The sequence below is a fragment of the Malaclemys terrapin genome, chromosome 9 (assembly GCF_027887155.1).
Source record: "Malaclemys terrapin pileata isolate rMalTer1 chromosome 9, rMalTer1.hap1, whole genome shotgun sequence".
NCBI classification, from domain to species: domain Eukaryota; kingdom Metazoa; phylum Chordata; order Testudines; family Emydidae; genus Malaclemys; species Malaclemys terrapin.
Genome location: NC_071513.1, coordinates 5,249,310 through 5,277,250, shown reverse-complemented (window position 1 = coordinate 5,277,250; position 27,941 = coordinate 5,249,310). Strand labels below are relative to the sequence as shown.

Genomic DNA, 27,941 nt, shown 5'->3' with positions numbered 1-27,941 from the left:
GTTCCAATAGCATAAAAGAGAAGTCAAGAAGGAGCAGCGTCTAAGGTTTATTTTTACTGCTTTCCTGGGACACTCTGCACCTTGTGAGATCAAATCTGTAATTTGAAACCTCATGCCAGTTTTGCACAGTTTCTGTCTTGCATTAGCATGTTCTTCAGGCATTAATAAGTCAGAGGTGGATTTAAAATATGTTTCCAGGTTGCTCTGTTGTTGGAAGCTGATGTTGTAGTCACGCACCTAGTCATTAGTGCTGAGATCTGTTCTTTGTTCTCTCTCTCACTGTAGGTACTGCAAAGTATTCTGGAAACAGAACGTGACTATGCTAAGGAACTACAGGCACTTCTGGGAACTTACTTGAGACCCCTCCAATCCTATGACAAGTAAGACCCAAGTCAGTCTGTGATGACACAACACTTCAAAGCCTTTTCACTTTTGAATATTTAGGGACCATTTCTGCTCTTTAAAGGTTCTCATGCAAAACCTCAGAATGTCTCTGTGATCAGGAAAAGAAAGCTTGTGATAGCTTCTGACTCTTCCTTTTCCTGCATTTTTGTGTAGACATCTGATTGTGTGATGGATGGTTAAATATGCAATTTTGATAGATACGATCACTACAGGCTCATACATGGAATTGTTCTCTCACGTGTATTCCCCTCCAATGGGCCTTATTTTGGCTGCTCAACTTCAAATGGGACCTCCTAGTCATTTCTTCACTGGGCATTATTTAGACCAGGCTATGATCTAGGAATTGCATTGATTCTGGTTAGTCTGGCTCTTGTTTATTCTGAACTTGCTAACTAGTAAGCATTGCCCCGCTCTCTGTACATGGATCTGCTTGAAGTGTTTTCTTGTTCTCTACACATCATCCTGCAGTTACTGATAGCCAAAGTGATGTACGGACAACTGAGGGTCATTGTCAGGGTCTAGGTGCAGAAATAAGACCTAGTCCAAAATGTTTTCCATCACTATCATGAGAAAAGCTGATGTGAATTTCAGATTCTATCTACATCCAATCACAAACTTAGGATTTTATCAAACCTTTGTCTTTCATTTGTCCAAACAATGACATGTAGATATCTCTCGTTGTCTACACATCAATAGGCTCACTGTGCATAAATTATTCCAGTCTCAGTAACCTGTCTCTTAGGCTTACTGCATTGGCTTTATAATCATCTGTCCTAGGTAGCAGCATAAATAGGCACAACATGCATGCTTTGGATAATTCCATCTAGTAGAGCCAGCCACCCTCTCTTTAGAAGTTGTGCAGTTGTAACCGCGGCATAGCGGTATCTCTGGATTCTGATGGTGCATACTGTGAGGAGAACGTAGAACTCCAGTAGGTTACAAGCCCAGAGGTCAAACACATAGCCTTTTTCCAGTTTGGAGAGATCTGAGGGCAGAATCTCAAGCCCTTCATATTTATTAGGGGAACAAAGTTTCTGGTTTTTAAGTCACATAGTGTCCAGATTCCCTCAAACCTTTGGAACTATTTGTGTGGATAAATTCAGCAATGGAAAAGTCTCAAGACCCCAGCCTTTCTTCCCCACAGGATGCATGTTGGCCTTCTTAGTCACAATTCTTATCCTGGGATCCAGGGCACAACACAAGGTGATGTGACTTCCTCGTATTGCTGTAACAATCGTATCTAGAAGTCTGATTTATCATAGAACTGTAGAGAGCACAAAGGGGAGTAAGGCTGAAATGACCGAGGGTGCTGAGATGATGATGGGAAGACGTGCAGGGAGCACAGAGATTGTCATTGTAATTTGTATGCAATAGCTCCTAAATGCTAGGTGCTCTACAAAGTCCATCCCTGGAAGACGTTACAATCTAAACCTTCAATCTTGCAACATGAGTCAGGGTTGGCCTGCCTATGAATACTATTCTGCCCGTATCTCTGTGTCTACATCCTCCTTCTCTGCCCCCAGAAGAAATCCTGTCTATATCAATGAGGACAATTAAACAGTGTGAGACGATTACTGGATTAAAATACAATTCAGTTAATCCTTGATAGCAAACATCTTCTATAAGGTATTATTTGTGTATCATGAATTTTGGTTTTGTATTTCATTATATTAATTTGTGTTTCTGTTGGAACAAATATTTTAAATCTCCCATATTTTGAACAGGTTATTTGGAGATGTTCTCAGATGTTTTTTTTTTTTTAAGAAGAGATTTGTTTTGAATCACTCCAAAGTACCTGTCAAGTACTATTCAGTATTTTAATTCTTTCAGGCTAAGCGTGGTGGATATTGCATCTTTACTGGGAAATTTTGAGGAAATATGTTCGTTTCAGCTAACACTGAATCAAGCCTTGGAAGAATGTGCAAAGTAAGCATCTGCCATTGCAATTAAGGGTGATGAGTTACTAACCTGTGGTTAAAAATAATACAAAGGCCTATTTATTAACCTTGCTCCTAGCTACTGTCTGTACATTTGTTTTAATGTAGAAGAAAATAGGAGGAACTAGAGAAGGCTGTCATCAGTGCTCAGAGGGTAAGAGAAGGTAATAGAAATAGTGATGTGTACCTCTGAGGTGTCTTCTTAGCTGCCTTGCTTAGAAACAGAAAGTTAAGACTGGCATTTGCCTTTAGGAGACTGATGCCAAGTCCCATTGGAAGTCAGGGGAAACTAGTTGTCTAACTCTCGTAAGCCTTTTTGAACAGTATCAGTCTAAATCTTTTCCTTTCATCCCAAGCGAATGTACCATCCCCAGCTGTCAATGTGACCAGGGCAGAGCCTGGGCTAGAACTGGGAGAAATGGATAGTTCTGTCTCATCCCTCTTACTGGGGATGGCTGAAAAGAGAAAAAGAAAGATGACTAACGGGATAGGGGTGGGGGGAAGCTGGTCAAAATAGCAGAATCATTTCAGACTCTGGGCTTCCTTTCTCTCTCTCATCTCCTATTCAAGCACTGCACAGAGCTTCTGAGGGAAGGAGCCATGCAGGACAGAGGCTCCTTTGCCCCAAAGCAACAGGCCAGAGATGTCAGAGAGAACACTCACACTTCATTAAGCAGCCACAGCAGAGACCTGAGAGGCACTTCTATGTGTATCCTCAGCTATGGAGTGTTTGACCAGCTAAAGTTACAGCATCCCAGCTAGAACTCTGAGCTAGAGCTGTCACTGAAGGCTCGACGTGTGTTCTGTCTTAGGGTGGGCTAAGCACTCTACATCAACTAACAGATGTATTGGAGCATAAGCTTTTGTGGGTGAAAAGCTCATGCTCCAATCCATCTGTTAGTCTATAAGGTGCCACAGGACTCTGTTGCTTTTTACAGAGCCAGACTAACACGGCTCCCCCTCTGATACTTGACACTCTACATCAATGGCTCTCAACCTTTCCAGACGACTGTGCCCCTTTCAGGAGTCTGATTTGCCTTGCGTACCCCCAAGTTTCACCTCACTTAAGAAACAACTTGCTTACAAAATCAGACATAAAAATACAAAAGTGGCACAGCACACTGTTACTGAAAAATTGCTGATTTTCTCATTTTTACCATATAATTATAAAATAAATGAATTGGAATATAAATATTGTACTTACATTTCAGTGTATAGTATGTAGAGCAGTATAAACAAGCCATTGTCTGTATGAAATTTTAGTTTGTACTGACTTTGCTAGTGCTTTTTATGTAGCCTGTTGTAAAACTAGGGGAAATATCTAGATGAGTTGATGTACCCCCTGGAAGACCTCTGTGTATCCCCATGGGTACGTGTATCCTTGGTGAGAACCACTGCTCTACATAGCTGAATTTCTACCACAGCTAGCACTGACAGCTGGTTATGAAATACAGTGTGTCCATTTCACTGATGCTTTGTCATGTCTGGGGACCTGGCTCATTAACTCTTGTTTCAATGACATGCTCTGAAGATGTTGCTGCTTCTATTTGCAGGCTTCCCGAGAACCAGCAGAGAGTGGGAGGCTGTTTTATGAACCTGATGCCACAGTTCCGATCTCTGTACCTCACGTATTGCGCTAACCACCCTTCTGCTGTTAACGTGCTAACCCAACACAGGTCAGCAACGGCTTGTGTCGAAAGAGCAAACCATCCGTTTTTTACCAATGCCAAGTCCAGCCAGGGCCTTTGCCTGGGATCTCAACAACAGGGATCCAAAGGCGACATGATTGCACGGAGCCTTTCCAAAGACCCTGTGTGTGCAGAGGAACCTGCCACCATGCAGAGCAACCTGTGCTCACCTGCCTCCCCGACAAGGACACGCAAGCATCTCACATGATACTGACATGCTGATATCAGGGTCTGATCCTGTGAGGTTCAAACACCTTCAACTTGCATTCACTTACTTGAGGGTGCTTCACACCTCTCGGGATCAGGCCCCAAATAAGGCCTGAAGAGGCTTGTAATGGAGGTTTGCTCAGCAAACCACAAAGAGGCCACGCAGTTCTGTACGTGATTGCACTAATCACAGCAACATTCTCATTCAAGGTGTGACTCCTGGGCAGACACCTGCCTGTGCCTTAGCTTTATATTGTCAACTGAGAACTAAGAGAGTCCTCTGAGCGGACAGGCTACTGTTGTGTTCCCCGCAGTGCTGCTTAGCTCTCCTGCACACAGCTGTGAACGCAGTGACCTCAGCCCAGGGGCTGAGTTCTGGCATTTTTAAAATGGAGGCCTTTAAAATGTTTCTCTTGTAACACATGTGATTGTAATTTAGCCTAATTACAATCCTGGCTATTGTAAGTGACTCCTTCATTCAGTTCATTAGCCAGAGAATGTTTAAAATGCGCGTCTAACTGATCTGTTTTGGTGAATATGCTGATACACACAAAATGTGCTCTCCAAAGTGTGATGAGCCAAAGCTGAGCATGTTGTGCATGTTGAGTAGGTACCAAGGCCAAAACAGACCATTGTGATCATCCAGTCTGATCTGGAAAACACAGATCATGAAACTTCCCCAAAATAATTCTTAGAGCAGAGCTTTTAGAAAACCATCCAATCATGATTTAAAAATGGCCAGTGATGGAGAATCCACCACGACCTTTGGAACAACTTCCAATGTTTAATTAGCCTCACTGGGTAAAATTTACGCTTTATTTTCAGTCTGAATTTTTCTAGCTTCAACTTCCAGCCATTGGATTGTGTTAGATTGGATTGTGTCCACTGGGTTGTGTTAGCCCTTTCTCTGCTTGATTGAAGAGCCCATTTTTAAGTATTTGTTTCCCATGGAGGTACTTGTAGACTGTAATTAAGTCACTCCTCAACCTCTCTTTGTTCAGCTAAATAGACGGAGCTCTTTGAGTCTGTCACTGCAAGGTGCATTTTCTAATCCTTTAATTATTCTTTGGCTCTTCTCTGAACCGTCTCCAATTTAGCAACATTGTTCTTGAATTGTGGACACAGTCTTCCAGCAGTGGGCACTGGTAACTTAGTGATCTCTATCAAGTGTGTTCTCTAGAAAGGAAACCCTGCTTACTACTCCCAGCGGGTTGTTCAGGCACCCAGCAGCAAATGGATCCAGGGTGCCCATGCCTCATGCCACAGGAAAGGGGCCTAGCGGTGGTAGGCAGAGCCCTGGCAGTGCTTGGCATGCCAACGCTACAGCAGCTTGTAACAACAGCCCCTACTTGCCATCTAACATGAGCAACTGTCATTACAAATGTATTCTCCGGAACTGTACATTGGGCCTGCGTTGTGTCTGGGTCCTGGCACAGGTATGTGGGGGTGGGGGAAGGGTGCTAGGAGCCCTCTCTCACTCCGGACTCCATGCCAAGGCCAGCTGCAGTGGGTGGGAGCACAGGTACTGCTCCTTCCTAGTGTTCCTGGGGCGCAAGTCACCGTAGAGGAACTTGGTTTCCTACCCCTGCAGAGCTGGCCAGTGCACTAGTGTGGGGAGGTGGTTGCACCTACCCATGGTGGTTGCACAGCATGCACACACCTGCAGACACACCAGAGTTTTCCAGAGGCATGATTGCCTCCCCTCCATCCCCCCCCCCCGAACTCTCCTTGGGGAGCAGTGGCTTTGATCTGCCAGAACCCCAGCCTGGCCCTCTCTGGCCCACTGTGTTTGCATCAGCTGGCAAATGTAGAAGAAGCTGGATTTCTTTTGCAATGGAGTGTAGCTCATAACTGGGCCACTGTTATTTGGACAATGAAGGCATTAGTAAAACATGGCCCTTAGAGGCTGGTGAACTTTCCTTGTCTCTGTTTATAGTGATGAACTGGAGAAGTTTATGGAGAACCAGGGCGCGTCCAACCCAGGGATTTTGATCTTAACAACAAGCCTCAGCAAACCCTTCATGAGACTGGATAAGTACGTCACCCTTCTCCAAGAACTGGAGCGGCACATGGAGGTAAATGAAACATAGCGTCTGCCGGGCAGATCATGGGTGGGGTTTTGTGCTGCCAAAAAAACTGCATTGAGAATTGCTTGTACCCGGGGTCCTTCTGTCTAGATATTGAGGGGGGGCCCCACTACTGTAGTAACTGAGCACCCCACATGCTTCAACATATTTCTCCTCACAAGCCCCTGTGAGGTAGGACAGTGCCATCATCCCCAATCTTCTGGCACAGAGGAATTAGAGGCTGGCCCAAGGTCACACAGGAAATTTGTGGCAGAACGAGGAACTAAACTTGGGTCTTCCAAGTCGGAGACTAGCACCCTAACTGCTGGGCCATTCTTACTCTCAGGCCTTATAGCTGTGTCTAATCATGATGCTTAATCAGGTTCAAAGTGCTCTACTCTAACTTGGGTCAGCTGAGCAGTGAGGGCAGGGCCCAACTGGGTCACAGCCACTGTGCTGTCGCCCACGTAGAGACTTAGAGCATCAGCTCCCCCTCCTGAAAGCTACAAGCTCTCAGCCACTCATCCTCCAGCACCTTACCCATGGTGGCCCTGGGCCCTGCCCTCTGGACACTGCAGCAGCAGGAGGGAGCTATGAGAGGACAGGGGGCTCTCGGACACCGTGGCAGTGAGGGCTATGAAAGTAGTGGGTGCCTAGGCTAATGAGAGAGGAGGTGAAGAGGTGAGGGCAGCAGATTGGCCAGCACCCTCATTTTGAGCAGGACAGATTTTGGCCTCTGTCCTGGGTCCCCATGTTGTATCCTTGAGGAGCTGGACCAAAATAGATGTTTTGTTTGCAATTCTGGTCTGCGGCCACAAGAGGCCACTGCTCCCAGTGTAGCAACCAAAGGCTGCTCTGCTGTTGCGCCGGGCTTCTCCCAGCACAGGTGCACTCATGCCAGCGAGGCAGCTGCTCTGCTCAGGCACCAGGAGTATCCATGAACAGACCCTCCCGGTGGCAAGCGAGAACCCTGCAGGCAGCAGGAGCACACAGTGGGGAGAGGGAAATGAGGAAGGAGGGGATACAACCAGGGTGGGGCAGAGGAACAGTGGAAACGGGGCTAGTGCAGGCAAGGAGGAGCTACCCCGGGAAAACTGCTGAGGTTCAAGCAGAGCTGGTGGCACCAGATGGGGAGCAGGCCCTAGAGGGTGGATGGGAGAGGTGCTCATCCGTTGTGGGGGTGGGGATTTCTGGAGAAGGGTCTGGTGAGGCTCCGGTGTTAGGCCTCTTCCGGACGGTTTGCCCAAGGCAGCTCCCACACAGCTGCTTGTGGAGTTGCTGCTGTCCTGTGTGCTTGCAGCACTGGGTGAATTGGCGAGGAGCTGGGACGCTCTGCGGCAGTCATAGTGGGCCACATGTGCTGAACGCAGGAGGCGGCAGAGAGTCCTGGCACCAGGGCAGGGCTCTGAGAAATGCCCAAAGTAAGCTCAGTTTTGAGGCTTGCTAAATAAGATGTTTATATTTTTGGAAAGCTTCTACAGTTCTCCACAAGCTTCCATGTCGCTGGCTTATTCGGAAATTTGGCCCTAGCAAAATGTATCAAATGCTGACAGCAGCAGAGGGGTGAGAGAGGGGAGATCAGGTCGCCTGGTTACGGCATCGGGATAGGATTCAGTCTCAGAGGACACATTTTATCCAGACTTTTTATCCAAAACACAGCTCAGCTCTGGGTGGGCAACTAGAGACTTGTTCACACCGGGGAAGTGTCCTAAAAATGTCCTACCCTTGTTAACCTAGGTTCAGGTGAGCCGCTGTGTTAAAAATCCTAGTACAGATAATCCATCTGGTTGCTGACGCTGTTTCTGCCCAGGCCAGCTATGTCTGTGTAACGCAGTGGACTCCCACCTTTTTATTCCCAAGATCACTTTTTGAATTTAAGGGCAATCCAGGATCTATCCCGCCCCTTCCTCAAGGCTCCGCCCCTTCCCCAAAGCCCCGCCCCACTCACTCCATCCCCCCTCTCTCTGTCACCCACTCTCCCCCATCCTCACTCACTTTCATCAGGCTGGGGAAGGGAGTTGGGGTTTGGGAGGGGGTGCAGGCTCTGAGCTGGGGCCAAAGGGTTCATAGTGTGGGAGGGGGCTCAGGGCTGGGGCAGGGGGTTGGGGTGTAGATGGGAATGCAGGGTGTGGGCTCTGTGAGGGAGTTTGGGTGCGGGGGGGGGGCTCCGAGCTGGGGCAGAGTGTTGGGGTGCAGGAGGGGGTAAAGGGTGCTGGCTCTGGGAGGGGGGCTCAGGGCTGAGGTTCAGGGTGCAGGAGGGGGTATGGGGTGCTGGCTCTGGGAGGGGGCTCAAGGCTGGGGTTTGGGTGCAGGAGGAGGTTTGGGGTGCAGGAGGGGTTATGGGGTGCTGGCTCTGGGAGGGGGCTCAAGGCTGGGGTTTGGGTGCAGGAGGAGGTTTGGGGTGCAGGAGGGGGTATGGGGTGCTGGCTCTGGGAAGGTGGCTCAGGGCTGAGGTTCAGGGTGCAGGAGGGGGTATGGGGTGCTGGCTCTGGGAGGGGGCTCAGGACTGGAGGTTGGGGTGAAGCCTCTCGCTGGGCAGCACTTACCTCCAGCAGCTCCCGGTCTGCGGCTGCTGCTAATGCAGGCTCCCTGCCTACCCTCGCTCCACGCCACTCCCAGAAGGGGCCAACTTGCCCCTGGGGGTGGGGGGCATATGGCTCTACACGCTGCCCCTCTCTGAAAGCACCGCCCCTGCAGCTCCCATTGGCTACAGCTTCCTGCTGCCAGCCAATGGGTGCTGCGGGGGCGGTGCTTGCAGGCAGGAGCAGCGCGTGGAGGGAGACCCCTGTCCCCACAACCCTCGGGGCTGTGGGGCAGTGCTAGCCACTTCCGGGAGCAGGGTAGGGCCTGGACAGGCAGGGAGCCTGTCTTAGCGGCAGACCCACTGTGCTGCCGGAGATTGCGATCGACTGGGAGATCGTCTAGGATCGACCAGTTGGTGACCACTGGTGTAACCCCTGCCTGCTCGGTGTGGCGCCCTGTCCCCCTCAAGTTACACCTCACCCAGCTAGAGATTGATGGGTCGGCCACAGCCTTAGCTAAGCGACATGTGGCTTTTAGCTTATGCAGTAGAGGTTCATATACTAAGCCTCAAAGGTCCCAGGTTCGATCCTGCCTGCTGGTGACTGGGGTCTCTCCATGTTACATCTGCTCCAGGGAAAGATCAGCCATGTTTTCTATAGCTGGGCTAAACAGGGCTTAGTCTGGTCTGCACTTTGCACTTCCATTCCTTCCAGCACCATCCCAGCTGTGCATGTCAGCAACGGCTAATGTTTCTAGTGTAGGGCCCAGGCTAGAGAGGGAACGGGGAAAAGAGACACTCCCCTACCGCTCTCACTGACTGCTGCCCATGCTTCTCTGACTGCATGCCCACAGCGGTTGTGGCCAACACTCTAACCAAGGTGAGAGAAGAGCTGGAGGGTTGGTCAGACACAGATCACCTCTTTGTGTTGGTTTCTAGATTGTGAACATGGTGAGTGGGTTTCTACGTGCCACACCTTGTATGAGTGTATAAATCAAGGTGATAAGTAAATGTGATAGAAGTGGGAGTGGCTGTATGTTGTGAGCTTAATTTGTGCTGGGGCTTGCCAGGGCTTGCTGCATCACTTATGAAAGTAAAAAAAAATTTTGCTTGAGCCCCCAGCACCTATTCATTTGAGTCCCAGCACCTGTTTTGTTACAAATTAAGCACTATTCTTGGCCCATCTTCCCATGACTGGCCCAGCTACAATGTCCAGCGACTGGGCTCTGGATTTTGGTTATAAAGAGTGTATAATGTATAGGCCAAATTCTGCCCACAGATCTGTGTGAACTACTCCCGTTGAAGTTGATGGGAATTGTGTGTGTCCGTTCAATATCATAACGGCCATATGCATACAGTGATGGAGGCAGAGACTAAGGGCAGTGTCCTTCCCTCATCTCTGCCCCTCTAGCCTTCTGTTCTCTGTGTATGTGCAGAGCTCCCACTGACGTTAATGGGAGGCGATGCGGTGGAATATTTCATACGAGAGTCAAGATCTGTTTTGTGGACAAGAGAGCAGAACTTTGCCCTATACAATCTGGCACTGGACTGTAGTTTTCTTTAAAAGCAATGTTTGGTTGAGCTGAAAGGGTATCTATCCTTGAACCCTTTTCTTTTGTTGAACAGTTTTGCATCAGCACTTCACTGAGTTGCTTTATATCACATGAGGATGATGAAGGCAGTAGAAGAGTGAAGGGTAGAACTTGGTGGGTCCTTCACCCCACTGGGATGTGCAGTTTCCCGGGCCATACTGCATACTCCCTGTGCTGAATGGCTGCAACCCAGCTCCATATGGGCCATATAGAATTTCCCATGGCTTTTAAACCATGGCAGTAATGGGGGAAATCTGCATTTCCAAATGCTGCTGCTATTCATAGCTAACAAAGATTTCTTCCTTCGCTAGGAGGCACATCCGGATCATGAAGAGGTTTTGAAAGCATTCACATCTTTCAAGTCCCTTGTGGTAGGTGGCGATTCTCAAAATAGAGTGCTCCTTCTCTGTGCTGTGTTTCACAAAGAGTGAGTCAAGCCTGACATTTGCCTCCTTGTGAAAAGGTCTTTTAGAATGGAAAAGACAGGTTATGGAGACACCTTATTTGAAATTTTGCGTGACTTTGCCATCTGGTAGCATGTTCCAACAATTGCATTGTGATCTCTGTAGTGTGTAGTATCTAACTAGATAAAGAAACGTATTTTAAATGTGTGCCACATAAGGAAGCCACGTGTGGGTGGGGAGTTTCCTTTCATCTCTTTCCCCTTTACACCTTTGTCATTTTTGCTACATGTAATTGCACAATTCCTTACTCATTAAAATGAGCTATGAAGGATTAACACAAGTATCTGACTCAACTGCCACTTCTAATAAAGAGATGCATTCTGGGCCTGATCCAGAGCCCGTTGATTTAATTGGGATTCTTTCCACTGGTATCCATGGACTTGGGATCAGGTCCTTGTATATGATAAATATTCATAATACCATGTGAAATGGCAATACATAGAGACGCTATTAGTCTACTGTCTCTTTGTGTCTTTGCAAATAACAGTAAAGCAATCGGTAGCAATTCAGTAGTGAACATATTTCAAGTAATCATTCCAAATCACTTTAGAACCTTTTTGCAAATGAAAGGAGAAAGAAAATCTTCCACGTGGCTGACCGTTTTACTGGGGAAGGTTTCATGCTCAGTTATCAAGGAAGTTCTGTTCTGTGTTTCTTAAGCTACTGAATACCTTTCACTATAACCACTCCAGATGTGGTCCAGCTTTCTTCCTTCCTTAGCAGAGAAGATGCAAGTTTACAATGATTAGCAATGCAGATGAAGAAAGGAGGGAGGAGAAATTTCATAGAAAACAGGAAACAGGGTGTCACGTTCCATTTACTTAGAAGCTCAACAATTTGCATTCATTATAGCAGATAATAGGGGAGTAATTCAGTTATATTAACTTCAAAATGGCTTTAAGCTTTAGAGATGCTAGTAATTTAAGGAGATTTGTACTTGAGCTATTCATGTATTAGGTCCTATTGTTAAACTGTCTGTGGTGCATAAGGTAAGCTAAGCACTTAATTCTCCAAGGGACTCCAGCATCTGCAAATCTCGTGGACTTCAGTGGGATTTGCTGATGCTCAGCCCATCTCAGGATTGGGCTCTTACTTATCACTGTAGTGTACTTACTATATATATGTCTGAGGTTAAATGGTCAAAGAGTTAAATTCTACCTTCAGATATGCGTGCATGACTCTCATGGAGTCAGGGATCAGTCAAGCGTATGCTTCCAAGCACAGTGTGTTGGTTGCACAAAGCTAACGAAAATGCTATTTGTAGCCCTGTCGTAGCAGCAGGGTGATATAATACAGTGGTTTTAGGGATTGCAGAAAACTTTTGTAGGTTTTATGTGGGTTTGCATCTCCTGAACTGCAGGTTCAGCCAATCAGGGTCACAGAAGACCTGCCTTGTGACTTGTACCGCATGACTTTTGGCACAAAGTTTTGCAAACCAAAAGGAAACCACTAAACTCTGGTTCTAAAAATGAGTGCTTCAAGGGTACAGCCAACAGGGGCTCCTCCTTCAGCCACAGTGAAAGGGTCACAGCCCCTGAAGGATTTGTACAAAACTGGCTGAAATCCTGAGTTTGAAATGGAGTAAGAAATAAGAACTTGGCCAGTGTGAGGACTGAGTAAAAATTGAGACAAGGCTCAGCCTTGCAGGATTTTTCCTTCCATCAGAACTTCACCTTATATCAGGTTCCATAATGAACTGCTTCCACAGCCCCACTGAGTAGTGCATGTGCTTTCGGACAAGATCCTGCAATCCTTGCTCAGTCAGCCCCTCCATTGACTTCACTGGGAATTTTGCCTGTGTACACACTGTATAAAGACTTCAGGAGTTAGGGCCTGATCCAAAGCCTATTGAAGTCCATGAGAGTTTTCCCATTGACTGCAGAGTGCTTCGGACCAAGCCCTTTGCCCTCAGAGAGTGAGATCATGTATGTATCACTACTCCTGAACCTAGATACAATTAATGAGACTAAATTTATAATGACTTTGTTAGGTTTTTTTAAATGTAAATTTTTCTGAGCAGCCCCTGCATTTTCTTTTTCATTTGTATCTTGTATAATTATTCCCATGTGGCAACTAAGGCAGCTGGAAAGAAGAGCAACACATTTTGCTCATTGGAGCTGTACAGATTTAGACAGGCTGAGTGTTTGGCCCATTCTGTTGAACTATAACTAGATATTCTGGTTTTAGGTCAACTTAAATGGATTCCTTTTAAGTTATTTTATTCCTCTGTCTACGTACTCAAGATGTGCAAAATTCACAGTTTTTGTTATGCAGTATTTAATAGGAAAATATTTGCTGATCTGGTTCATGCAGTTTTGCACCCCTTCCAATTTAACTTTATTTACAGTTTGGACAAAAATTGCTGTTTTCTCATTAAAAACCTACAAAAATAGAAAGTTCATAATTCCCACTCTGTGGCCATCTTGGCTTAGAAAATGGGTACATTTTTCACTTAGATACAGGGCTGTTTGACAAAAGAACATATACCTCAGTGCCCCTTTATTTTCTCTTTTTCTAATTTTCATTTTTAAAATAACCTCTGACTTCGTAATTCATCAAACTGTTGTGACTTTAATAAACTTAGTACAATAAAGCAAATTTCAGATTTCCTGCTTGCCTGAATTCTATTGTATAAAGCTGAGTGATGCTGTTGATTTCTCATTGAGATAATTGGTGGTGGCCTGGTCTCTTCTGGTCTTCCTCTAAGGTCAGATTTTTGATACTTTTTATTAAGGGAAAGTTACAGTAAGCCAGAATCTTTAGAAAGGTTCATGTGACCCTAAATAAGTAATAAGTAATTTATAATGTAGAATGTTAGGGCCAGATTTTTAAAGGTATTTAGGCACCTAGTTGGATTTTCAAAAGCACCTACACACCTAACACCCATTGAAATCAATGCATTTTAGATATCTAGATGCCTTTGAAAATCCTAAATACCTTTAAAAATCTGGCCTGTAGAAAGACATTCTCCTTGAAGTGGTCACTCTAATGACTGCAGTTGGTGTTAGCCATCAGACTGATAGGAGCATTGCCAGAAAATCTCTTCTTGGTGGGCCAGAGCAGGTTTGATTCTGACGTTTTCCTGGTCTCATTTTAACAAAACTTTTTTTTTGTCTGTGATTAACGGCTTTACAGTCACAGTGCCAGGAGCTGAGGAAGAGGAAACAACTTGAATTGCAGATCCTTTCAGAGTCCATTCCAGGATGGGAAGGGGAGGATATCAAAACCATGGGCAATGTAATCTATATGTCACAGGTCATAGTACAGTGTGGGGCAAGTGAGGTAAGGTGTTTAACATGGCAAAAGTCCTTCTCTTCCTCTTAATGCTGAAATGGTAACAAAATTCTCTTTATCATGGTCGTGTTTGTGAAAGATGCTAAGAGCTCTGGCCCCGGCCCAACAAATCACTTAAGCATCTGCTTAACTTTAAGTTCAGGAGTCAATGGGACTGCTCATATACTTAAAGTTAAGCATGTGCTTAAATGCATCCCTGGATCAGATCCTGAGTGCTCAGCACCATGGAGGCTCATGCCCTGACTGGCATTTATCTCTCAAACAAAAAGCTATTTTCGTATTGTCAAGTGAACGTGTTCTGTCACCAATCTATATGCACTACTCCTGTTGCTGTTACCAGAAGTTCTGCGGGTAGAATCATGGTAGGTTTTGACCTTTAAGTTTTAAATAAACAAGTGAGACGTGGTACCCTCTAATGCTCTCTCTGTATATGTATTAATATATGTGTTATATATTGTACTACATATATATGTGTACGTGGGTGTGTATTATATGAGAGTAATTTCTTACTACAGTAGCTCTTATTGGTTTTGATCAAGTATTTACCTAGTAAGAACATTGGTACTTCTCACTGCCAGCCAAATTAATGCTTGGGAGGATGCATGTATGAATGTCTGTAGTCTCTGAAGGGCTATTAAGTAAAGAAAATAAGTAAATTTTAAATTAATAGACTCAGTTCTGGTCCCATTATGGTCATTGGGAACATTGCCTTTGATTTCAGTTGCAACTGGATTGGGCCCATTATACTAATGTCTCTGAGGAAAATCTTTGTGATGCATTGTAAGATGGATGTATTTTTCACTTTAGGAGAAAGAAGAGAGGTATTTCATGTTGTTTTCCAATGTTCTGCTAATGTTGTCTGCAAGCCCTCGGATGACTGGGTTCATCTATCAGGTAGGCACATTTGATTTGAAGTTGCAAGTATTTGGGCGTAAAGAAGGAAACCAAATGTCTGTAATCAGATCAAATTCCTCTGCTTTCTGAAACTTCTCTGTTGTGGTGCTAACCCCCCCACCGCCAGGAAACTGAGAACTCTAGCTTACCATACATACCAGCATGGGGAGTCGTTAGACAGTTTCCACAAGCGTGAGTGCCCTTGCATTAAAATATCTCACTTTCTTATACTCAGAGAGTTCTGAGCAATTACTGTGGCTGCACAATAAATGCTGACATGGCTTTACCATTCTGAACCCAAATAGAAACTTCAAACTGGGTGTCGGTGGCGTGTACCACCCCCATCTCAATAATGCCTGGTTAAAAGCTTTCATTATGACCTTTTTTTTAACCAGAGGCTGATAATTTCCATTTTACATAATGCAATGCTCCAGGCAATGCATTTTTTGGGGCTTACTACACTACTGAGTGGTGGAAATCATTCTGTTTTGGCTTTATTCCCCACAAGCTACTGGAGGCATGAAATAATGCCCAAGAAAGGAACAGCCTCATACTGATTTATCACACTCAAGCACACATGGATACGAGCAATCATGGTAATAGTAAAGGAGTCATGATGGGTATTCTTTGGCTTTGATTTGAGACTGACAGCTCAGTTGTGCAACATGACTTTTCTATAAGAGAGGCTTATGGAAGTTAGTGAAAATGACCTCCTTTGTAAAGCTTTTGAGAGCTATGGGGAAAAAGCACTATGTAAGAGCTAGGTGCTATAATTTATTATAATTAAGTTAGCATGGGAGATCCTTGAATGGACTTGACCTTGTGTTTGGCCTGCTAAGGACAGGGAAATCTAGATCCACAGACTGAAGGGGAATCTTTTCTGGTTTTCTGAAGCCTTCAATGATTTCTGGTGGTGACTCCTGAGAGAGGCAAATTGCCTAAAAATGATAGATGTAGAGTCTGAATCATTCTCTTTTTTTTTGTAGGGAAAACTGCCGTTAACAGGAATGACGCTGACAAAATTAGAAGGAACAGAAGGGACCGAGCATGCTTTTGAAATCACAGGTCACTACACTTTGTGCATTTCCTGTCCAGTGGGAGCAGCATCTACTGTATAAGTAGTTCCCAACTGCTACTACATGAGATGCTTTACACTTTCACTGCTATGATATGCTATTCTTTTCTTGTCCTTATGCTACAGTGACATCTGAGTTGTGTGTGTCCAGCTCCCTTGATGAACAAGAAGGGGGTCTGCTTTTGATCCATCTGTGTGCAGTTTAATCTGCCATGACTGGGCTTGGGCTGCTTCAGACTCCATTATGGGAGTAACAGTAGCTTGTATGCTGAGGAAAGAGGGGAGTGTAGGGTACAGCCAAGGTCTGCTTAAATTGGTACAGTCCTCTAAAAATGTTTGGAACCACTTCCATAATCTACTACCAGTTTATTCACAAGCCACTACTTCTGCGCATTGAGTCAGAGTATCATCAGAGGCGAGCTAGAAATGGAAAAAGATCTGGATCATCCAGTCCATTCCTGACCAATGCAGCATTGTTCCCTGATTTATATTTCCTACTTTCTTGACCATTCTAGTTATAAATGTCTTGTGCTTTGGGGTCCCTGACAGATCATTCTACAGCCCAAAACATTTCACTGCTAGGAAGCTTTTCCTAATAGTCAAACTAAATTTTCCCTTTCATAATTTCATTCCATGACTCCTAGTTAGACCAACCTTGTATCATAGTCAGTACTTTGGCCGCATCATTAGCATTTGAACCCTGTAAATATTTGTAGACTGTTATCATGGCCCCCATTAGTTACTGCTTAGTGAAGCTACACTTATCTTTTAATAATTCCTCACAAGTTTATCCCTCCAGTACCCTGGTCATTTCTGCTGATCTTCTCTGAACTCCCTCCAGTTTGTCAATATCTCTCCAGCAATGAGGTGCCCTGAATTGAGCACACTATTCCAGATACAGTCATATCAGAGTCACAGAGTGCTTGATCCCCAAAGCCCACTGACCCTAGAAGAAAAACTCCCATTGACTTAGTTGGGCTTTGGAACAGGCGCATATAGAGGGACTTGTAGCCATATCGCATTGCAAACACAGGAGGTGCTTGTTGTCAGAATGAGTTGGGCTGAATTTCTCCAGTGGATTGATGCCATTTTATAAAGAATGTAATTTAACCCTCTAATGCAGGGAACATGATAGAACGAATCACAGTGTCCTGTAACAGCAGCCAGGATTTGCACCAATGGCTCGACCATTTGCAAAGGCTAACCAAAGGGACGTGCAGCACAATATCCAAAACACAGTCCTGGAGTGCTCATTCTGTAAGTATGTTGTACCATTCCAGTCCTTTCTGAATTTATTGGATCTCGATATTGACACCAGGCTTCTTATCTAATGTGACAAAAGCAGATAGTTTTATATCTAGCCAGTTTCACAGAATCATAGAAATGTCGGTCTGGAAGGGACCTTGAGAAGTCATTAAGTCCAGTCCCCTCTACTGTGGCAGGACCAAGTAAATCTAGATCATCCTTGACAGATGTTTGTCCAACTTGTTTTTAAAGCTTCCACAATCTCCCTTGGAAACCTATTCCAGAGCTTAACTAGCCTTGTAGTTAGAAAGTTTTTCCTAATATCTAACCTAAACCTCCCTTGCTGCAGATGAAGCCCATTGCTTCTTGTCCTACCTTCAGTGGAGATGGAGAACCATTGATCACCATCCTCTTTTAACATCCTTAACATATTGGAAGACTTATCAGGTCCCCCATCAGTCTTCTTTTCTCAAGATTCAATGGTTTTCTAAACCTTTCATCATTTTTGTTGCTCTCCTCTGAACTCTTTCCAGTTTGTCCACATTTTTCCTAAACTGTGGTGCTCAGAATTGGACCCAGCACTCCAGCTGCGGCCTCACCAGTACTGAGTAGTGGGACAATTACCTCCTGTGTCTTACATACAACACTCCTGTTAATATACCCCAGAATCATATTAGCCTTTTTTTGCAGCTGCACCACATTGGCCACTCCTATTCAGTTTGTGGTCCACTATAACCCCCAGATCCTTTTCGGCAGCACTACCACCTCGACAGTTACTCCACATTCTGTAGTTGTGCATTTGATTTTTCCTTCCTAAGTGAAGTACTTTGCACTTGTCATTATTGAATTTCATCTTGTTGATTTCAGACCAGTTTATAGAGCTACAGGATTTTTCACATTGAGGTCATGGTTCTGGGGCCTCATCATGCCTGTGACTGTAGAGTTCACACCTAACACTCTAGCTAGCTATTCATGTCATTTTTCTAATGTCCCTTGCTATCTTTGTGGTAAGCCATGACCTTACAGTAGTTTGGATGGAGAAAGGTCCTTTTTTCCCTCTCACATATTGTATGTGAAGGCAAACAGCTTTCACAATCTCATCAGGTATTTTCTCAGACTTTTAGTTCTACTGGACAGCTTCGCGGACCACTGGAACCGCCCAAAATCCTTAAACCCTGGACCTTAAGTTGTCTCCGACCTGCTCCTCCGCTCAGACCATCAGCAGCTCTAGGTTACAAAGAGGTAATCTTGGATACATGCAGCGTATTGTGCCTTTCATAGAAATCTTTAATGTTTGTGCAGAGTTGTTTTGCATGATGAGAGTAGAAAGGAGTAGGTTTAATGACCTTTAACCAAGATAGGTGTTAAATTAAAGGGCTGAACAAAATAAAGCCCTGATCTTGCAAACACTTATGCAAATGCTTAACTTTAAGCATGCAAGTCCCACCAAGTCAATGGAACTAGTTTTGTGCTTTAAGTTAAGTGCATACATATTTGCAGGATTGAAGAGTTAATATTTTCCACTGATTCCAGTCCTGCAGTCTTTAGGCAAAACTTCCATTTGAGAGTTTTACGTACATGAGGACCTCAGAACTGGGCTCAACACAGAAAGTTGCGGGAAGGAAACCACCATAAATTTTGATTATATTTCTCCACCCTGTATTTTTGGTGCTAGATCACGGATCCCCTGTCAGTATTATTCCCCTGGGGAAACTCAGTTTCCAGGGCTTCGGTGACACACGGGAAGTCGGTGGGGAAGCCCATAATAGAACCCAGCTCTGATTCTTAGTCCCCTGTTTTAACCACAAGACCATCCTTCCCTCCCTTAGAATAAACTGAGTAATTGTGTAATGTTCCCGGTAGCAGTAGATGACTAAACAGCTGAATCACCAATCGTCCTGGTTACAACAAAGGTGTGAACATTACTGTCTGATGGTCCTAGATGCATCCTAGGCTTGTGTCAGCCACCCTTCTGTTATAACAGCCCCCTCTCAGGGCCTGCAATATTCTGAAACCTGGTGAGCAGGGGGTCTGCAGACTGCAGGAGTGAATTATTTAGGAGGAGGGTTGAGACATCACTGTGGCAGTTGAGATGATTTTTTTTAATTAAGGAAATTCAGACATTTTATTTTGAAAATTAAATTGGATTTTAAGACCCCTTAATCTTTGCATGCTCTGAGTCCCTAATGTTGACTAAGCAGTTTCATACTTGCATGACAAACTGTTGCCCACTTACTACATTTTAATCTAAGGATGAATCCCTGCTTTGCAATAATAAATGGATTTTTTTTTTAAATAGGCCAAAAATGTATAGGTTGACCACTATAACTATTGACACCACAGCCCTTTGAATCTCATTCACAAGTTATTACTGGGTAATTGCAATACAGCACATGTTAGACTATATGTCTAGAAAACAGTTTAAGATTTCTCAAGAAGAGAATTTATTAATGGTGATTCCATAGCAACTCTTGTGTGATAAGAAAATGACCATGTGACTTAAAGTCAAATCCTGGTGTGTGAAGCCTACTGTACAGTGAAAAACTCTCTGCTGAGCATGGGGGCAAGCTGTTATGATCCCCCACACAAAGTGGATGTCAGCAATGCCCTCTTTGCTAAGCAGCGGCGTATTATCACCTAGGCCAACAAATTTATAATAGCAGCATTTTTGTAATTGCGGCATCAGTAACATTGCGATTCTACCAATCATAGCGCGTATTGAAACCACCAGTGACGGCGCGACACCATTTAGTAAACATACTCGCGAGAATCCTAAACATTAATATGACCAGAAGGAAGAAATTAAGCGATTCTCAGTTTAAAAAAAAAAAAAAAAATTATGCAAAAAAAAAAGGGAAAATGAAATGATAGCAAAAATGCACAAAATAGATTCCTTTGTTGTATCATTAGTGCCGACAGTGAGACAGAAAAAATAGTTGAAATTAGTAGTGAAGTAAAAAGTGAAAATATTGGTGTTGATATTGAAAATATTGATATTTAATAAGTTCATATGGGGCCCGGGGCAGCAATTATTTCAGGGCCTAAGGGTGGGAAAATCATTAATCCGCCACTGGTGCTAAGGGGCAAGGTTCTGGTGGCAGCCCCCAGGCCCCACCCACACAAACCTTAATTTAAAATGTGTAAGTGAAGCTAGTGTTCATGGAAAGATGCCAGGTTGACAATTAAAAGCCACTTATTTAATGTCTACGGACCAGGCCCAGCATGTGTAGTTGATTTGTCTCTCACTGCCCCTATCAGCATGCCTCGCGTGCATTTTGACAGGATTGGATCTAGGAATGAGCCATTCAGCTCAGACCCACTCTACTGAGGTTCCTGGCAGGGTGCTCTTTAGCGCCAATTGTGAAGAAGAGTCTTGGGAAGTGGACCTCACCTGCTAGGATCTGTATGTGGACCCTCCCTGACACCATTTTGTAGCTTAAAGATAAAAATCCTTTTCAGAGCTGTTTCCATTTTGCAAATCAGAACCCCAATTCTAAGCAGAACCAAACCCGATATGACTCATCTGGAATGTGCACTAATTGATTGGCCCATTTGGAGCAGGAAGGGAAAAAAGTTAATTTTAAACACATAAAGCAACATTCTGATCTTGGTGTTACACCTGTGTAAATTCAGATGAACTCCAACTGGAGCTATGTTCACGCACTTAGAAGCCAGAATTCAGCTCTGTTTTTAAAAGTGTGAACAGAAATGTTATTCCAAGTGGCTCAAATGGCTCCAACACAATACATTCTTAATTCACACCTCCCGCAATTACCTGGTGCACAGTAATGGCTTTGAATGAGACCTTTTAAAATTTAGGCTGCACCTCATGGATACAACCATGTAATGGGGATGAGAAATCAGACCAGGTCAGGTTCCTGTTATGAGACAGATAAAAGTGATTTTAAAAATCCATTTCTGTAAAGAGAATTTAGAGCTTCAGTTGAAAGAAATTCATTATTGTCTTGGGGTGTGTGTGCGGAGTTTGATGGAAAGAGGAGATTTTTAGACATCCACTAAGATTTCAATTGGTTTCTTGTTCGTAGGGCGGAATTTCACAGGTTTGCGTGCTCTTTCTCGTAGCTAGCTGCATTCAGGAAACCCCAGAACTCTGCTTACGCACTGTGTATCAGTGTTGCCATTTCCATGTAAACTGGGTCATTTTTCCTGTTCTGTTTCTAGTCATAATTTGAAATTAGAGAGTCGGTGCCCACCGGTAAATTCTCATGTCCGGATTTGGAGTAATGGGGTGTGACACACATTTCCTAGCTTGAAAAATTACCTGCCTTGCATGACTTGTAAGGTTTCTTTTTACAGAAGCACATTTCTGTGCAAACAGCAACTTCTGTTGGGTCAGAGGGAACCACGTGAGTGCACTTGGAGGAGGAATCTTGCCTCAAAACCCTTATCATATAGGTTCTCTGGATCTTTCCCAGAGACCCCACAAAACCATTTGTAGTAAGAGCTGCTTGTAGGAGCAAATCTGGCCCTCAGTACTTCGGCTATGAAACTTGTCTAACTGCTAGGGAACACCTGACAGCAGGTTATCAGGCCAGGGAGCTACTTTGCTAATCCATCCTAAAGACTAGAATGGTTTCTGTGGCCTTTGCAATCCACACCTAGGGAAGGGAAGAGTAGAGATTCAGTCAACCCTTGTCCACTCCACACTGTCCTCAGAGCAAATGGATACTACAGAAACCCATGGTGCGGGACCCTATTGGATGCAGCATGTGTGGACACCTCCCTGCAAAATCTCCTGGCATCTTTCTGTCCTCTTCTGCAACAGATCCACAGTGGTTCCACCATGTTGGGAGCCCTGTGTGCCTGCTGAGGAGAGGGCAGGATTTGGGCCATATTGACGATGATTATAAGGGAAACTATTTCTAGTGAAGTAGGAGGAGAATTCTGGTGTATTTCAATGCCTCACACTGTAGCAGTCTCCCATTTAGGGGGACGTTGATCAGGAAAAAAAAAATGTCATTAGGAAAGGGTCCTATTCTTCTTTAGAAAACACAGTTCACAGCACACCAGCGGGCATTGCCACCCTGACACCAAATGTTCCCTCACCCCCATTGACTTGAAGAAAGAGTTACAAATCTGAGCCTCGAGCAACACCTCTGAGCCTGACCCTACAGCTTCTCCACAAGTCTGGGTGGGTGGGAGTTGTAGATGCAGAGCAGCTGCAGAGGCAGTGTCTTAGCTTGCATATTGAGGTTGGATTTTTCGTGATTTATTGCATTTCTAAGATGTATGGTTATAAGTAGGCAGTATTTACTGACATCCTACTACTCATTGAAGCATGATCACTATTTTTGCTGTATTAGGAGTATATGAATGCCTGCTTGCCATGTATTTCACATTTAATTTATTTTTCAACGTTCATAATCTTGCATGAAACCATGCTCTTTTTGGTTCTTTTGCATGTTGATATTGAGGGTGTGACAATCCTTGTAGCACATTAATTGCAACACTAACATTTAAATGTTTTTAGAATTATTGATTAAATGGACTTGGTCAATAAAATCATCGACCACTCACACTCATCTTCTCTTTCTTTACATATTCATTTTAGAGGATGTCTTATATCTTAAAGGTAAGGGTAGATACATCTCTTTGGCTTATTGTAACATAGAATGCTTGTGCTGTGACCTTTATTAAGCAGATCCTTCCTCTCCTGTTTACTTTTTCCTAATTGTGCCTGTTTTTAATAATTTAGAGTATGATTCAATTCTTATTGGTATATAAATTTTGAACAGGCTCACCAAAAATATTTAGGACTGTGACACAAAGGCTGAATTGCATGAAAAACATGACACCCCTGTTATTTGTATAGTTACTAGATCTTTTACCCTTGATATTTATATTACACATAACCTGTCATATACAAATGCTTTCAAAATCAATCAGAATGATTGTGGCTCAACAAAAGAACTAAAAACTTGTTTCTTATCTTTACAATCTTATCAGACACTCTGTGTGAATATGACTATATTTCATACAGATGTGTGTGGGAAGGTGTTTATAATTATACATGCACAGATATAGTGTGTATTGTGACAAAGTTCCTCCTCTATCTTGGTGGGTCCTGTGCTTATTGGCAGATTTTCTTGCCTCAGAGATTCACCATGTGGGTTGGGGAACAGCCCAGAGACCTTCCCCTCTGGAAGAGCCCACAGTCCAGGTCAATTGGGAGGTTTGGGGGGGGAACCCAGGCCCACCCTCTACTCCAGGCTCCAGCCCCTGTGGACTGCAGCTGTCTATAGTGCCTCCTGTAACAGCTGCATGACAGCTACAACTCCCTGGGCTACTTCCCCATGGCCTCCTCCAAACACCTTCCTTATTCTCACCACAGGACCTTCCTCCTGGTGTCTGATAACGCTTGTGCTCCTCAGTCCTCCGGCAGCACATCCTCTCCCTCTCAGCTTCTTGCTCCCAGCTCCTCCTACTCGCACCACAAACTGATGTGAGCTCCTTTTTAAAACCAGGTGCCCTGATTAGCCTGCCTTAATTGATTCTAGCAGCTTCTTCTTAATTGGCTCCAGGTGTCCTAATTAGCCTGCCTGCCTTAACTGGTTCTAGCAGGTTCCTGATTACTCTAGTGTAGCCCCTGCTCTGGTCACTCAGGGAACAGAAAACTACTCATCCAGTGACCAGTATATTTGCCCTCTACCAGACTCCTGTACCCCACTGGTCTGGGTCTGTCACAGTATGTATAAACAAACACTATATTACTTATGATATGTTCTATATTATAAATAAAAATGTAGTCTAAGAATTAACGTGTGTACAATTCCATAGAGAATTTTATAACTGACTACAGAAAAGTTGATCATACTGATATTTCTAGTGAATTTATGTGAGTCACTTACCAAAAGATTATATTTCATCTGATTGTGTTTAATTCCCCTGTCATTTCCCTGAGACACATGCACAGTTCCCGTTGCTTTTACTGGGATTTGTGCACACAGACCTAGTGCAGGGAACAGCCTTAACAGCTGTGAAGTTTCCTTAACTTCATAATTGCGTGCAAAGGAGTTTAGTGCATAATGCAATGAACCACATTCAGTCTGAATTGCTCTGCTATTTTAGCTACCTTTGGCTCTTATTTAGAAGGAAAGTCTGTTTCTCTCTAGGATTCTAGCAAGAGTCCAAAGACAATGAAGAAGTTCCTTCCTAAAAGGAAAACGGAGAGAAAAGCATCTGATGAGGAGTTTGTTATTAGAAAAAGTAAGTGTTTCCTTTTCTGTAGGGGAGTTCTGTTTGCAAAGTAATTTACATGAGATTTTAAATGAAAACAGAGCCATTTGTTCAATGCATCATATGTTGCACATAAATAACTAAAGGTACTTTGTTTTTGAGATTTTTTTGAAAGCCTTCCTCATACTCATAAGCTTCCCACTATACCATGCACAGCTGCCATCTATCTTAGTTTTGTGAAACCCTTGTGGGAATGCTTAGCGTTTATATCACTCTTACCATTGATTTAAGCATCACAAAATCAAGATGAGGTAGGTAGGGATGTTATTATCCTCACCATATAGATAGGGAAACAGGGACCGAGATGATCTTCAAAGCAGTTAATGGGTTAAATTGAATTTCAATCTATGAACCGTCACAATAGCTGTGCTCTTCTAGGACAATGCAGATCACAAAGCCCAAGAAGGAAGCCTGTGAGAGCTGGGGACAAAACATTCTTTGTCAAGGGGATCTGGCTATGAAACTAACTCTCAGAGGAGATCAGGCCAGTTCAGTGTCTGCCCATTTTTAAGGAACACTGCAAAACCTACCTCTTCAAAAAAGCTTTCCAACATAAGAATAATATTCCCAATGCAGGCTTCTTCTTGTACTGCTAACCCCGCCAACAAAAAATAAATTGATAAAATCTAACTCCCCTTCTTCCCCCCTGCCCCTCCCCCACAAACAAAAAAGTTTTTATCACGCTAATGGAGATCTATTGGAGACTCCATGAAGTCTACTTAGGACATAACTTTTGATTTTTACATTGAAGGGGATCAGATACTGTGATGAAGAGTGGCAGTACAAAACCCTAAAAGAGAGAAGTGACTTGTCCAAGGTCACAGAGTGAGACAGTGACAGCCAGGATTAGCAATCAGGACCTGGGTCTTAGTTGTACCTCTCTCGAGGATCCTGGCAGTGGGGTTTTAAGCCTGCAGCTTCTTAACAAGTGCACTTATTTCCCCTGCAAGTCCTTCATATCATAGGTAGTAGCTACCTGATTCTTCACAGCACTTGCTATCTAGTATCCCCATCCTTCCTTTAGTCAGACCTCAGCCAAAGGGAGGCACCACTCCACTTAATTGGCCTTCATGTGAAATACAAAGCTCTCCGTCCCTTTGAATTGAGAGTATCACCTCTGCCCCACTCCCAGAGACAATCCCATTTGTCAGACAAGCACGGCTGTCTCTCCTCGTAAGTGAGTTTGTTGCAAGGATTTTGAAAGAGAAAAAAAGAAGCCAAAATATATTGCTTTTAGCCAATATTTGCAATGTTTTGCAGGTACTGCTGCACTAGAAGAGGATGCCCAGATTCTGAAAGTTATTGAGGCCTATTGCACTGGTGCAGGTTTTCAGCAAACTCTCAGTTCAGGTAGACACACAAATATATTACATAATTCACAAGATATCTGAAATGATGATCACCTCTTAGGAAAAAAACAGTGTTGCAACATATGGCAATCAAGCTTGTGCAAAGAAACCGTGGTGTCTGAATCATCAAGATAAGGACATTTCCTACATCTAGTGGTTTATTTGCTATTGTTTTTCTTCTGTCACAGAGGATGAGCAAGTAGGAGGTAAGATGGCAGACGCTCTGGGTTGTAGTACACAGCTACTTCGCTAGCACTTGGTAGGAATTAAACAAACCTAGTTTGTGCCTGTGGCTGTGAGTAAGAGAAACTGATGCTAATCTCAGGTTGGTAGGTAGCTTCTGAAAGGAAGTTTGAATATTATCTCTTGATCAGCCGCATGTTTAAGAACAAGCTGCTTCATGAGAACCCGAGTATCTAACATTTTCTGAAACTCTGGAACTACAGCTATTTATCAGTGCTGGTGAGAGATCAGAGTCAATTGGTGAACTATCAGATGAGGAAACATTTTTAAATTGGGACCCATGAAACATGTTCCTTCTAATGGTTCCTACCCTAAACAAATACTTTAATTTATAAGCAATCAAATAATTTTAGATTCAGCGAGTGCCTCCAACAACTTGCCATTTACTGCTTTAGCCCCAATTAACTTAAGCACATGCTTAAGTCCATCCTTCTTCAGCAAAGCACTTAAGCACTTGCTAAAGTCCCATTGAAGTCCATAGGATTTAAACACATGCTTGTATTTAAGCATGTGATTTAGTGCTTTGCTGGATTAGGCCGTTGCCCATAATGTACCTTCTTTCAGTATTCCCGATGCTTCGATTGAGAATGGCCACAGTTGTCATGGGGCTCGCTCAAAAAACAAGTTTTTAAGGTTGCTGACTCCATGTGGGTATTTAACATACTGCAGTGTAGGCATTGTTGGGATCTAGCGGGGACACTTCTGCTCTCATTGTTAGCGGGCTTGGCCTGTCTGGCTCTGCACGTGCTGTTGAAAGATTTACTCCTGGATGCACACTGCACAGAAACTAGTGCGTTATCAAGGTTTAAATGGCAAGTTAGCTCAAAGGAGGAATAGTATCAGGGGGTAGCCGTGTTAGTCTGTATCTACAAAAACAACAAAAGAGTCTGGTGGCACCTTAAAGACTAACAGATTTATTTGGGCATAAGTTTTCGTGAGTAAAAACCTCACTTCTTCAGATGCATAGGAATGTTGATCGTGGCATTTGAAGAAACCCTCTAAGGCAGGAGATATGTGTAGACAACAGGGATCCCATCCTGCCCGGAGCTTCTGGGTGCTACTGTCATATAAATACTAAATAATGAATGCTAGCAGGCAACACAAGGATTTGGACTTACTCGAAATGGGGGACCCAATTCTGCCTCCAGCAGTTTCTCAATGATCTATCCTCATTGGCTTCACTGGAGGTGTTCCTAATATAGACTAGGGTGAGCCAGTTCACAATTTGGCTTGTTATTTCTAAACGGTGTCAGCTGTTGTGGAAGGTTTCAGTTTTTCTTTTTGTTTGGCACCTCTTGTTTCTAGGTTCTCGCAAAGACTCCATACCCCAGGTCCTGCTGCCCGAGGAAGAGAAAATCATCATAGAGGAAACAAGAAGCAATGGTCAGACTGTCACGGAGGAAAAGTGCGTGAGGCTAGTCAGTTGCTTAGAGGCTTCCCTATTTGCGTGTTTATACTTTAAACTTTATGATAAATTCCAGTGGATTTGGGGTGATACCTTAAAAACCCAGGCCATGTCTTCTCTGGGTAGGTGTCATTGGAAGGCTATAGGTACTCAGGTCAGAACATACCCAGCCGCATCCTTACAGACTATGGCCCTTGACATTCAGTGTGAGTTTCAGGTGGCGAGGAATACAAGATTGATTCCAATTTGTATTTAGCTCCTTTTCTTTTTAAAATTGGAGGCCAGATCCTCAGCTGGTG

General features: G+C 43.9%; 1 protein-coding gene across 3 annotated transcripts in view; it reads left to right on the top strand.

Annotated features, from left to right (window-relative positions):
* The window catches only part of ARHGEF6 (Rac/Cdc42 guanine nucleotide exchange factor 6), a 57,979-nt gene that overhangs the window by 25,776 nt on the left and 4,262 nt on the right, over positions 1 to 27,941 (top strand). Inside the window, exons 7-20 of one of the 3 annotated variants that reach the window (XM_054039763.1) lie at positions 286 to 380; positions 2,236 to 2,331; positions 3,896 to 4,018; positions 6,174 to 6,312; positions 10,728 to 10,787; positions 14,016 to 14,162; positions 14,982 to 15,068; positions 16,055 to 16,133; positions 17,267 to 17,400; positions 18,493 to 18,630; positions 22,961 to 22,981; positions 24,522 to 24,615; positions 25,906 to 25,995; positions 27,543 to 27,642. In XM_054039763.1, the coding sequence (XP_053895738.1) occupies positions 286 to 380; positions 2,236 to 2,331; positions 3,896 to 4,018; positions 6,174 to 6,312; positions 10,728 to 10,787; positions 14,016 to 14,162; positions 14,982 to 15,068; positions 16,055 to 16,133; positions 17,267 to 17,400; positions 18,493 to 18,630; positions 22,961 to 22,981; positions 24,522 to 24,615; positions 25,906 to 25,995; positions 27,543 to 27,642 (1,403 nt within the window). The remainder of the gene's footprint in view (positions 1 to 285; positions 381 to 2,235; positions 2,332 to 3,895; positions 4,019 to 6,173; positions 6,313 to 10,727; positions 10,788 to 14,015; positions 14,163 to 14,981; positions 15,069 to 16,054; positions 16,134 to 17,266; positions 17,401 to 18,492; positions 18,631 to 22,960; positions 22,982 to 24,521; positions 24,616 to 25,905; positions 25,996 to 27,542; positions 27,643 to 27,941) is intronic. The other 2 variants (XM_054039764.1, XM_054039765.1) reach the window with 2 other exon arrangements.